Source organism: Anabrus simplex, chromosome X (assembly GCF_040414725.1).
Source record: "Anabrus simplex isolate iqAnaSimp1 chromosome X, ASM4041472v1, whole genome shotgun sequence".
NCBI classification, from domain to species: Eukaryota; Metazoa; Arthropoda; class Insecta; order Orthoptera; family Tettigoniidae; genus Anabrus; species Anabrus simplex.
Window position 1 is genome coordinate 222,715,443 of NC_090279.1, and position 13,757 is coordinate 222,729,199.

Below are 13,757 nucleotides of genomic sequence, written 5' to 3' on the forward strand. Positions count from 1 at the left end.
TCTGCTCGGGTAAGCACTCCTGAATTCCGTTCCTGCTAAAATTTCCGTAATGTTCCGATTTGCTTTTCATACAGGAGTCTGCCCTAACCTCGCCTAGATTCACCAAATTAGTTACTTATGACGCCTTAGTTTTTCAGCTGGACTTACCTTTTCGTTTCCGAGGCATTCCCGTTTTGTTTCACTAAAATATGTATATTGTAGTTTAATAGTATTTCCCTTGGGGTTTGCCTCTGATAGTTCTGTATCACTGTTACTACTGCATTGGTAACTAGATGTACAGTTGATTTGTAATTTGAATTTACACTGCTACGAATAACCTATGTGTATCACTGAACTTATAGCTCATAACTTGGAATGTATTTGTAGAATTATCTTTTAAATAATATTTTTAAAAACTAAGGATCACGGTGATTCATTTCGGAATCCTCTATCTAAGCCATGTCCATGCCTTTGGTAGGTTCCCAGCCCTTCCATCTTCCCGTTTTGTCGTTCACTATTTGGCCCTACTTATAGTTACGTACTTGTTTTGTTGGAGATCCGCGTAATGCTAGCTACTGTTTTTCCGAGTGTGTAGTGTTTTCTTATATTGTGTATTGTACTCTTACCTTCCTCTTTTAACTGTGTTTGTGCCTTGTTTGGTGTTACCACTGTAGTAGAGGTAACATACCCCATAACTAACATTTAAAAAAAACATAACCTAAGAATAGCATTCAGAACTACACACACTAGTACCAACATCATACACGTCAGGACAATCAACAGCAACAACAAATAAAACCACTCAGGGGTATACCGTATCAAATGTAATAACTGCGAGACAAGCTATATCGGACGTACCGGTAGAAACTTCCTAACCCGATATAACGAACACATAAACGCGGTGAAACACAATCATTTTTCCTCAATAGGACAACATGTCGCAGACTATAAACACAGTTTTTCAAACATCGATAATGATATGCAAATCCTAAACATAAACCCCAAAGGCCCCCTAATCAACATAACAGAAGAATTTTACATCACTCTAGATCAGTACACCAATCCAAATTACAATATAAATGAAATTACAGAAAAAACTAACATCATCTTCAATACAGTTATCCCCGCCCTAAAAAACCCTAATCGATAAACAGAACGCGACACGCAACAGAAAAAAAACCAAACAACACACCCAACTCCACCCCTACCCCCACGAAAACAACTCTCCCTACCCCTCCTTCCGTTCCCCTCACAGCAGGTAGTATGAGCCCAAGAAGAACACGAAGTAGTACATTACAGGCTCGCACGTCAAACACAACTCAGCTACACCATAGAATTCCTTCAACACGATATCACTTATAACTCAATCTTATCTTCCACAGATAAACATAACATCATTGCACAACTACAAATGGGAAAGGAGCCACTACTTTGAATCCAGATTTACGGACGCCACAGGACAACATGAATTGGTTCCAATAAAAGGGCAACACACACAGCAGAGCTGAACATATTTTAGTTGAATTTCATCCATACATTTAGCACCTTTTTAAAATTGAAAGTATTTTATCCCACATATACACAGGAAGACAAAACTTTTTATCCATGCAATTTTACAAACTCCAAGAATAAGCAGCTGAAGTGTACAACTGTAAATAAGACTTAAATACGGAAGTTAGTCGATGTATTGACCAACAAGCAAGAACGAATGTTCATATGCATGAAGTGTTTTTATATATTGTATTTATCTTGTGTATATATATATATATATATATGTTAGTTTAAGTAAAGACATATTTTATACACTAATTTTAAGACCTTCAACATAATATTTTAGACATACAGTTGCAATATTGTACAGAATGACATGTACGCCAGTTCACGCTAAGACGTGCCCCATTTGTATGTGACTAAATGTACATCATCATCATATAGCATTCCTTTAACAACACAATTTTAATCAAAGCTTCATTATATAAATATGTATGTATGGTTCAGCTGAAGATGACCTTGTATATGAGGTCGAAACCGGTCCTGTAGTTTAATATATGTAATAAAATAAGTATTGATTGGTGGAAATCCTCTCCTATTTTTAATTGAAGACTTTACCTGCCGGGCAAGTTTTGAGAGCTGAACATTATTAGCCGTATTTTTGGTGACATACAACTTAAATTAGCTTAGTATACTGAAAAAAGCATGATACTGAAACAGTGATCGATATTGTATTGCAGGGTTTTGAACATTAATGCTTCCCTTGAGTTGCAACGGTCACACGAGCGTCTCGCATCGGTAGCATAGGGAGCACATTCTGTACATCAAGCTTTTGCAAAGAAACTCTGAAAGGATATAAAATCAAAACCTATTTGGAAATCATTTCAAATGGGCTTTAATTTTCTGCTTTTTCAATTTTCAGACACTAGGTATAACTTAGTGTATACTGTATATCCTAATCACCCCAAGCGTTCTCGTTGCGTAATTTTTTAATTTTCATTATTAGCATTGTATTAATCTGTATGCCTCTTTTCATACGTTCTTTATTTAATAATATATTTCATTGAAATGTTTAATCACAATATTATCTCTACTAGGAAAATGCTTTATATGTGTGCTACTTATAGAAAGTGATGTTATGATTAATATAACATATTGTACCGGTAACGGCGGTACAAACTAAGTCCCCGTCATAGAAATTTTAAAACTTACGTGTTACGCTCCGGGCCGCTTACGAAGGACTGACTGGGCGGCGAGCAACAGCTGTGCGCGTGTGACGTAGTGAGCGGGTGACGTCACAGCATGCCTCAATAGAGTAAAATAATATATTATTATTGGTCCACCTTTTCAATACAAAATGGAAATTACATGGGGACTAGTTTCGACCTAGTAATAGGTCATCATCAGCCTGAAGTAAATTAAAGCGTAAATATCGAAGAAAAACATAAACAATGTAAACACAAGTACTGTCTTTTTAAAGGTACATACCATGTGGGAATTTGAGTAGAGATATATTAAAAATAATAACTCTTCCAATTGACGAAGCGCTGAGTGGAAGTATGTAAAGTTCGGTGCGCCGTATATTATAAAAGACCACTGTGCACTAAATGATGTAATAAAGAAGAAGAGTAGGTTGAATGCTGGCTTCTTCTTAGCTGTTGTATATTCGAAGAAGATTACGTCGTATTTTATAAGGTATTGAAAGACGTAATCTTCTTCGAATATACAACAGCTAAGAAGAAGCCAGCATTCAACCTACTCTTCTTCTTTATTACATCATTTGGTGCACAGTGGTCTTTTATAATATACGGCGCACCGAACTTTACATAACTTCCGCTCAGTGCTTCGTCAATTGGAAGAGTTATTATTTTTAATATATCTCTACTCAAATTCCCACATGGTATGTACCTTTAAAAAGACTGTACTTGTGTTTACATTGTTTATGTTTTTCTTCGATATTTACGCTTTAATTTACTTCAGGCTGATGATGACATATTACTAGGTCGAAACTAGTCCCTATGTAATTTCCATTTTGTATTGAAAAGGTGGACCAATAATAATATATTATTTTACTCTATTGTAATCACAGTTCAATACGGATCTATCATTATGAAACTTATTTCTTTTAATTAATAACAGCATGCCTCGCCGCACTACAGAGCCTAGACTGATGTAGAATGTTCTTCGAGTTTTGACGGGTAATAACTTTTCCCACAATAATAATTGAACAAATTGAACAACATCACCATATAACTTGATCCCTTAGCTATGTTCCTGCCGAATTTCACGTGAATCTGACTTGGGACGATAAAGTTATGGAACAAGGGGTGGAGGCCCGGATCAGATATAAATACGTACTGCTTCGCTCAGCAGGCCAGTGTGTGTTCCAGCATGTTAGAGTGTGGTGCAGTGTGTTACAGCATGTTGCCAGAGTGTGATGCCAGTGTGTGGCCGGAGTATCTATGTGCACGCTAGACTGTAGTGTTCGCACAGTCGGTTCGCGGGCACCGTGATCGAGCGTGAAGCCGCTATTAAGTTTCAAGTCCGTGGACTTTAACCTAATCGTGTTGAATATGGACTTATGCAGATTTCTTTATACTGTGACAACTTTTTACTCCGATAGGACGTGAGATGAATTGTGTATCGTCTGGACCTTATCTATTGACTGTTACTCTATACGAGTGTCTAAGACTCGCAAACGTTTTTGAGTGCTCGAAATTGAAGTTTTATGTTATGGACAGGACTTAGAACTGATTGCTCCTTACCGAGTACTAAATACTTCAAGTTATAAGAATGTGTTTGAATCCAAATTTAATTTACCATTCCATGAACTGTGTCAGTATTTTAGGTCATGAACTGTGAACTGTGCATGTGTGAACAGTGCATTTCAATTCTAATAAACAGCACATTTCAATTCTGCGAACATTCAGTTTACGAACAGTCGAACCAAGGACTGTCAATACTCGATTAATTTCGTCTTTTGATTTCATGTTATTTTCAATACGTGAATGAGTTCTAATTCACGAGTGGAACATCTTTATTTTCAATGAATCATGTTGAACAGTGCTTCAAAGAACTAAGTCATGCGGCATTACCTTACGTTGTACCAAGTGCCACAAACTTTAAGTGACTCTGTTAAACTCGACGATAAGTTTCGAGTGGACTTTTATTTTATGAGTATTAACTTACATGCTTAATCGAGTCTAGTGGCATTCTTTCACTTAACACGGGACAAAATTGAGTGACGTTTGACCGTGTGATAAAGATACATTTTGTGTTTGAACTTTGTTAAAACCATTTATAAACGTTCCTCTCATCTGTGCAGAAGCAGGCTTTACATTAACTCGCCCCAGGGCTTAACGATGTTCATTCATGTTCACCATTCACAAGGACTACCTCAACGCCATTCATTAACGTCGCATGGATCTTCAAGACATCGAATGGATTTTCTAGAACTTCCATCGGGGGACGAATGGTGGTTCGCTGATATGGAAAATGGAGCTGCCGGAATCCAAGGACATCGCCAGCCATAGGACGAGGAACATTTTCTACTGTATCCGCTGTACAGAGGTGACATTACTTTCAATTTCTTAATAAACTCTGAAAAAAATTTTTTAAGATTTATTTAAACAAACCCTCTCCCTCTGTATGCACTTCAACGAATGGTACACGCCTTGCATTTCATCTCTACCGAAGTACCACATTTACTGTTACAATATAGGACTGTCACCCAGGTAGCAGATTCCCTATCAGTTGTTTACATAGTCATCTTGTAAATGATTTCGAAGAAAATGGAAACTATTCCATTCCTGAATGCCTCTTCCTATGAATGATATTTACCCCGATTAGTTCTTTACATTTACAGTACCTTCCAACTTTATCATCACGAAGTTAAACATTAGAATGAAAAGCATTATCAATAATTGGAAGCATGTTGAACTAAACGAGGTCACAGAGCTAGTTGCAAATAGAGCATCGTGGAGAAGCCTGCAGATAGTGCTGAGCAGCAATAGGTCTGTAAGGAAGATGTGTGTGTATATATGTATATGGAAGCACGTAAAAGATAGTTAAGAACAACGGCTGGGAAGGAAAATACATTTTTTAATGTAAATTAGAAAGACGATGAAAACCTGCATACGTTCTATTACAGAGCGAGCGACTTGACCAATCTACTAGGAGAATACTTTCCAAAAATGCTGCCTTACATGACAGGTTATAACTGGCGTAAGAAAATGTAATCTCGAAATTTTAATCCCAATTAGGTATTGATTTTGAAGCTCGTAGATTAAAATCACTAAAGCTTGACATAAATCATTGTCCATAACTCTTAAGACTCCCCTTATTAGGCTTTTTGGTGATAATCAGCAGATGCAAGCACAGGAACGTAAGACAATCGAAATGAGCTTCATACATCTGACGATAGATAGCACCACAATCGAAAGCGAGAAGTCTCTGAAAATCAGTCCAGCCAACTCCGTATATTGGTGTGTAGCTACCTAGCGCTTGCGGGGAGTTGCTTGCACGCAAGCCAAAGTACCAGCTGATTTACACCCCCAGGTGGTTTACCTCCCGGGTAGATGCCAGACACTTTACCAGCAGATGGTCAAATCGGCCCTAACCCGGGTACTTTTTGTTATCCATAATTTTGTTTCACCCCTCCATTTTTAATTCCCAATCGCCGCTACTGAATGTAATATGTAATACCAACAGCTTGGAAAATGGTGTTCATTCAAGCAACTCATCTCCTTACTCACAAGTCTGCCAAACTCAAAGTTTAGTTTGCAACTCTCTTGTCAGAAATCACCCAGAACAAATCATGCTTCCAATTTGAGAGCCCCTGGTCACCGTTTTAGTCACCTCTCACGCAGGGGTATTGGATATGAAGAGCAGCAATAATCATCCGTTAACTACCTTACCGATTCTCTTTAACCCATTCAAGTCACAATAAATGTTGAATGTGAATTTAATATGCCCTCCCATAGTTTGAGTGTATCTGTCACACAAAAACACGCATATAATCAAAACTAATGCTGATAATTCACTCAAATTTCACATTCATGCCATTGAAGGTTATGACTTACCCAGTCTTCATTCCTTGCTTGACTGTGGTACAATGTTTTATTTGAAAGAATTTCAAAAAGAGCAGATCCATTTACTCTAAAAAGATCACAATTTTAGACGGTGGGCGAACTATTAATTTTTCGTAAGTATTTTTGAAGCACCACTGGATCCCCAAAATGGTTACATATCAGGATTATATTTTTTTCCCTCCTAGTTCCAATCACTATGGTTCTTTTGTGTCATCGGCCGCGCTTGTTTGGAAGAACCTGGCACGGCACTATCACTTTCTTTAATATTCTGCTCACTTCAGTAACTTTCACGGTTGCTATCACTATCCTCGAACTCAGATTCATTTTCCAAACGACATTATTGCCATAATCGCCATCTAAAACAATGTTTGCGAACGCTTTCAGACTCTCGTCGACATTACCAGGAAACAGCTTCTACTGCATAACGAATACTGAATACCGATAAAAAGAAACTGTTATTCAACAATTCCAGTGTCGCACAAAAATACAGATAGCATTGTTTACAAACAGCACATGCCTCTAGTTCCTTACAGTGTTTATTGTTAGAATTTATATTCCAAGGGGGATCTAATATACAAAGATAAGCGAGGCACTGCATCATTGCGAGCTGAGCTCGTCATTTGATTCCTGCACCAAAACACTTTGCCCATCCACAGCTCATCATATGATGCAAATGGGTTAAAAAATTTACAAGACTATTGTGTTATTTATTTTAAAAAATTGTACCTTTGTGGTGGTGGTGGTGGTGGTGGTGGTGGTGGTGGTGGTGGTGGTGGTGGTGGTGGTGGTGATGATGATGATGATTGTCGTTCCCTTCTGACTCTGCTAGAGTATTATGTTTGTGTGGCCTTTCCGTTGCCAATATATTCATTCTCTTCAGATTAGAGTAAAGAGGGGATGGATATCACCACTACACACTCCACCTGGTAGAATTGACTCCACCCTGTTAATGAACCCAATACTAATTGTAGAATCATATCAGTATTTCCTTAATATTTAATGCCTAATAATTTTGGTAACAATTTAAAGTGTTGCTTGGGATATGCTTGAGTTTCGGACTACCAGCTAGTTACAATTTGAGAAATTACCTGGTTACTCTATTTGAGCTGAAGCAATCAAGTTGTTTGCATTTCCTCAGCTGTTTGCCTTCGTAACCACCTTGGTTCCAGAAGACAGCCTTTGCTCACCACAAATTCTATTAATTCATGAATTAGAGAATAAAATGTGCAAGTAATTTAAGGGGGATAGATTAGCTACAAACATTTAGCCTAAGTGTATAACTGTCACTCAAGCAATGCTTTTTATCTCGTACAGATCCTGCTAATGTTGTCCCCATCATGGTGTCTTCTGCATTCCTCCAGATGGACCCTCTGTTACAAGACTGTCTTGCTTTCTGTCGTAACAATATGAATGACATCATCAAGACGTCCAACAACCTGGCCTGCCTCAATGACAGCATACTTACCAGGTGTGTCTATTGATCAGATCATTCAAACTCATGACCAGCTTTCTTTTATGTTATAACGAGGAATTTGTGAAATGAAAGTTAGTTATGGAGTCTTGATAATTTGACCTATCCTTTGTCAGCTATGTTGTTCGTTCTTCCAATCTCTTAGTGATAAGTTTTACTTCTCACAAAACCAAGCAAATTGGCTAACTTGCGTTCGGTCTTCCATGGCTTCCCATTTTCACACCAGGCAAGTGCTGAGGCTATAAACCACGGTCGCTTCTATCCCTGCCCTAGCCCATCGTTGCTGTAAGACCTGCCTATGTCAGCGCAAGGTAAAACAAATAGTAAAACAAAGCTTCCAGCAGGTTCCCTTCTTCTATTGTTCAATAGAACAGACCCGTAGAAGTACATACATACGAACAAAGCTTCCAGCAGGTTCCCCTCTTCTATTGTTCAGTAGAACAGACCCGTAGAAGTACATACGTACAAAGCTTCTAGCAGGTTCCCCTCTTTTATTGTTCATTAGAACAGACCCATAGAAGTAGATACGTACAAAGCTTCTAGCAGGTTCCCTTCTTCTATTGTTCAATAGAACAGACCCGTAGAAGTACATACGTACAAAGCTTCTAGCAGGTTTCCCTTTTCTATTGTTCAATAGAACAGACCTGTAGAAGTACATACGCGCAAAGTTTCTAGCAGGTTCCCCTTTTCTATTGTTCAGTACAACAGACCCGTAGAAGTAGATACGTACAAAGTCTCTAGCAGGTTCCGCTCTTCTATTGTTGAATAGAACAGACCCTAGAAGTACATACTACAAAGCTTCTAGCAGGTTCCCCTCTTCTGTTGTTCAGTAGAGCAGACCCGTAGAAGTACATACGTACAAAGCTTCTGGCAGGTTCACCTCTTCTATTGCTCAGTAGAATAGACCCGTAGAAGTACATACGTACAAAGTTTCTAGCAGGTTCCCCTCTTCTATTGTTCAATAGAACAGACCCGTAGAAGTACATACGTACATACTCATTGTTGGCTGTTATTTCTTTCATTGTTCCGTCTAAGCCTCTGTAAATTAACTGAGCACTTTTACAGTTCTTTGGCTTCATTTGTTTCTGCACCACAAACCACTAAAAACTGAATTCAATCATTGTCGTTGATATGTGGTTAATTTTGAGTGTTGTGATATCCATTTAGTGCTATAAATATTGGTGTTTAGTGTTTGTTGGTAGTAATTAAGATTAGTGATGTTGTTTGAGTCTCAGTCTAGACTGGTTTGATGCACTTCTTCGTGCCACCGTACCCTTTGCTAACTTTTTCCTTTCTGCGTAACTGCTGCAGCTTACATCTGCTTCAATCTGCTTGTCATGTTCACCCCTTCTGATCTTACCACTTACATTTTCCTCAGAAACCAACTGAACAAATCCTGGATATCCTAAGATGTCCTGTCATTCCAACTCTTCTTCTTGTCAAATATAGCCAAATTAATCTCTCAGCAAGGGCTGGGAAGAAAGCAGCCGTGGTCTTAATTAAGATACAGTGGGATTTGAACCCCCTATCTCCTGAATGCAAGCTCTCAGTTGCGTGCCCCTAACACGTGGCCAACTCACTCAGTATTTTGAATGTCTTCCTAGTCATTTGGTTCGTCTGGAATCACTTCACTTTCAGGATCATTCTTCTTCGGTATATATCCACTCATCATCACTCGCTAAAAAAACCCCTCATCATTACCTTCCGCTTCTAGAACTATCACAATACCTGGACAATCAAGCTGATCTACTTCACATTTGGAAGCAATGCTCCTCGACATAAATGGCTGTGCGGGAGGTATCATGCAAGGCACCAAAACAAAGGCTGCGACAGCTATACAAAATGATATTAAGTGTGATATCATGGAAAACATTAATTTGGTAGATTCCATGGTGACGCCATGTGCCATCATACCCATGAGAAAAATTTTACGATCAACTTATGCCGTCATGCCCACCATAGGAGCCCAACGCAAAAAATGTTAGAGGTCATATCCATTTAAGAGGTTAAGAAAATGCTGAAGAGATAGTTGATAGGGATTCTGCCATCTGGCTGAAACTCCTAAATGCAGATGATTTGATTGATTGATTGATTGATTGATTGATTGATTGATTGATTGATTGATTGATTGATTGATTGATTGATTGTTGTCTTGGTTTCCCTCTTTTTTTTTACCGTAGTTGACCAGCTCCATTATCCTCGTAGGTAACCTATCCTCCTCCATCTCACATGAAGCCAGTTTATGCGTACACTTTCATCCATTGAGTTTATTCCTAATTTAGCATCTTATCTCCTCGTTTCCAGTATCCTCCTGCCATTGTTCTCACATGTTTGTCCAGTAATCATTCTCGCTACGTTCATGTCTGTTACTGGGTCCACCCATCTTTCACTACTATATGCATACCTGCCAACCCTTCCGATTTACCCGGAAACTTTCAGTTTTTTTAACTCATCTTCCGATTTTCCGATTTAATTTTATTTCTTCCTATTTTTGACCAATATAACCTCCAGTATGGTCAATAATCTTCCCCTAGGATAAAGGATAAATTCTTACCTGCTTGTGTAATTTACCCAGCCTCATTTTCAAGCGTTTTTATTTGATGCTTTATTTCGCGAGTGTATCGTCCGTCGCCTTAGTGTATAGTGTTTTCTGCTCGCTACAGCAGCTTGTGTGCCTTACGGCTGGGGATTCGGGATGGCAATCGTCCTACAAGCAAGAGACGCTAGCGCGCGCTAGTGACTCAGTTAATCAGGACGAAAGAATGAGTTTCCTATTGTGTGGTTCGCGCACTATTAACATCGTTTCTGTGTGTAATTTCATTAGAGTTGAAGGCGACGTGTTTTCGTAGCGGTTCTGTGCTTTTCCCCATGTCAAAGTCACATGTTAGTAATGTACGAGACATACCGATCTGTTTTGTATGCGGTAGTTTGCGTATTTCGGTGCCTTGTTATTCATTCTTACTTCATAATTTTAATGACTTGAATGTATTTCAGGAAGAAGTTTCGGTGACAGTTTCTGGTATTTTCTCTTCACACTATGGCCAAAAAAAGTAACATACGTTATCTCCAAATGTTTAGAGATATCTATAAAATTAAATTTCCATTCATTTTACATTCTAATAAAGGAAACTATATGCATTTTGTTGTGTGTGTCGTTGTGATATAAATACAATGGAACCTCGATATCTTGAATCACCTCGGGGATCAATTTGATTTCAAATACAGTTTTTGAGCATGTATAGCACATAACTATGGGCTTTTACTGAATACATTATTTTTAACAGTAATTAAAAATATACAAAGAAACTCTCTTTTACAGCGTCAGTTTAATTCTTCTTCTTCTTCTTCTTTTATGACCACATAGGATCACTTTAGTCAGTCCGTCGTTCAGGTCTCTTTGAAGGGATTGTTCGGGCTTTGCGGTCCTCCCAGTACTTCTTCAGACGCTCCGATCTTCGTGCCCTTTCCTCAGTTGAAAATGTGCGTGTTGTTGGTTTGTTTTGTGTAAGGGTAAAGCGGAGGTTTGTATTCTTGAGTTTTGTATTCAATTTTATCTTATTTTTGGTGTCTTCTGTTGTAAGGCCTATTTCCTTCAGATCCTCTCTTACTTCTCTGATCCATTTACATCCTGTTGTGGTATTTTTTGAGACGAGATTGTGTTGTACTAGTTGTTTCAGAAGTCTCGAGTCCTGCATCCTCATGATATGTCCAAAGAATCCCAGTCTCCTCTTACGCATAGTATCTGTAATGGGTTCTAGCTCTTTGTACACGACTTTGTTAGGTATTAACCGCCACTGTCCATCTTTCTGATATTTTTTGTTGATACAGGTTCTTCCAATCCTCCTTTCAATTTTCTGAAGTCTGTCAGTCTTCGATTGTTTAATTATAACACTTATTATAACACTTATTATAGTAACATTTCAAGTGATAACAGAATACAGCATGAAATTAACAACCGCATTCAAAAATCAGCTCAGTTTTACCATCAAGTTCGGAACCTTCTCTGGAACGAACAAGTTCCCTTAAGATCAAAGCAGATTCTATTCCAATCATACTTCACCCCCATAATAACATATAGCCTAGAAACCTGCACAACAACCCAACAAGTGGACAGCAAACTACAAGCCGCAGAAATGAAGTTCCTACGAACTATGGTACAGAAGACAAAAAGGGACAGGGTAAGGAATGAAAGAATAAGGGAGCAAGCTGGTGTGTACCCATCCCTGAATGAAAAAGTGACAAGGGCCCGTTTGAAATGGTTTGGCCATGTCAAACGAATGGACGATGGAAGGACAGCAAAACAATGGCTACACACAGTCGTGGCCGGAAAACGACCGGTAGGAAGACCTAGGAAGAGGTGGCTGGACCAAGTGAAAGAGGACATAGGAACAAGAGGAATCAGCTGGGATGTCGTCTTGAGAGAAGAGTGGTACATGGACAGACAGAAGTGGAGAGTGCTCGTAAACCACACCCGGGCAACTGGAGTGGAAAACTGATGATGATGATGATAGTAACTTTTTAGAAGACAGGCTACAGTACATACAGCAGTGAAACAAGAAACACAGCTCCATTAACACATTTGGAAAATTCCGTTAGTCTCTTCTGTTTGTTGCGGTTAAACTTTCCTCCCTTCACGTTGAAACATCTCGTCAATACCACGCGGCCGAGTTTCGTAAAGGGAGCTTGTCATCCGCGACTTCTGGGCTTGCTTTCGTATGTTACCGGTAATTAATTTACACCCGAGAAACGGCGAGGCTTTGCCGATTTTCCGATCACTAGAAGTTCGAGTTTTTCGGTTCCCGTCATATAAGTTCCCAGCTTCACTGTAGTCCTTTCTTTACTTATTAACTGTTCCTCACAAACCACAAATGCCGTATTGCACAAAATTTGAGTTACAGAATATTTTTGGCGTCAAGGGAGGAAATGTTTGCTTCGAGAAATCAAGAAATTTGTGTAACCGAACTTCGAGTAATAGAGAAATGAATACACGTGAAGAATAGGACAGACGGCTAGAAAATTTAAGTTACTCGAGATACTGAAAATTCGAGTAATGGAGGTTGGAGATACTGAGGTTTGACTGTATTATTATTATTCATATGTATAAAGGAGGGTGATTAGGTACATTTTCTTGTAACCATTTTTATGTTTTTTTGTTGAAGATTTTAAATGTAATGGACAATTCACATTGTAACTGTAGATATGTGTGCGTTTAATCCTGTCCTTTTTCCACTCAGACTGTGGCGCAATATATGTCATGAAATCCAAGAATTAAAAAATCCTCCTATTTTTTTAATTTCAAACCGGGCGAGTTGGCTGTGCGCGTAGAGGCGTGCGGCTGTGAGCTTGCATCCGGGAGATAGTAGGTTCGAATCCCACTATCGGCAGCCCTGAAAATGGTTTTCCGTGGTTTCCCATTTTCACACCAGGCAAATGCTGGGGCTGTACCTTAATTAAGGCCACGGCCGCTTCCTTCCAACTCCTAGGCCATTCCTATCCCATCGTCGCCATAAGACCTATCTGTGTCGGTGCGACGTAAAGCCCCTAGCAAAAAAAAAATTTTAATTTCAAAAAGTTGGCAGCTATGTATATGGCAAAGTCGGTCTGCAAACATACGGATGTAAAATTAGTTTTATCCGAGACTTCCTACGATTACTGGCCGTTCTTGTAAAAACTAGGTAATATAATGCAAACAAAAGTATTTGAAACATACAGTTGCCTCATGTTTT

The 13,757-nt window shown here is 38.8% G+C and overlaps 1 protein-coding gene across 1 annotated transcript in view; it reads left to right on the forward strand.

Moving 5' to 3' along the window:
* The window catches only part of LOC136886492 (SANT and BTB domain regulator of class switch recombination), a 299,987-nt gene that overhangs the window by 14,839 nt on the left and 271,391 nt on the right, over positions 1-13,757 (forward strand). The window contains exon 5 of the mRNA XM_067159307.2: positions 7,875-8,028. Within this exon, the coding sequence (XP_067015408.1) occupies positions 7,875-8,028 (154 nt within the window). The remainder of the gene's footprint in view (positions 1-7,874; positions 8,029-13,757) is intronic.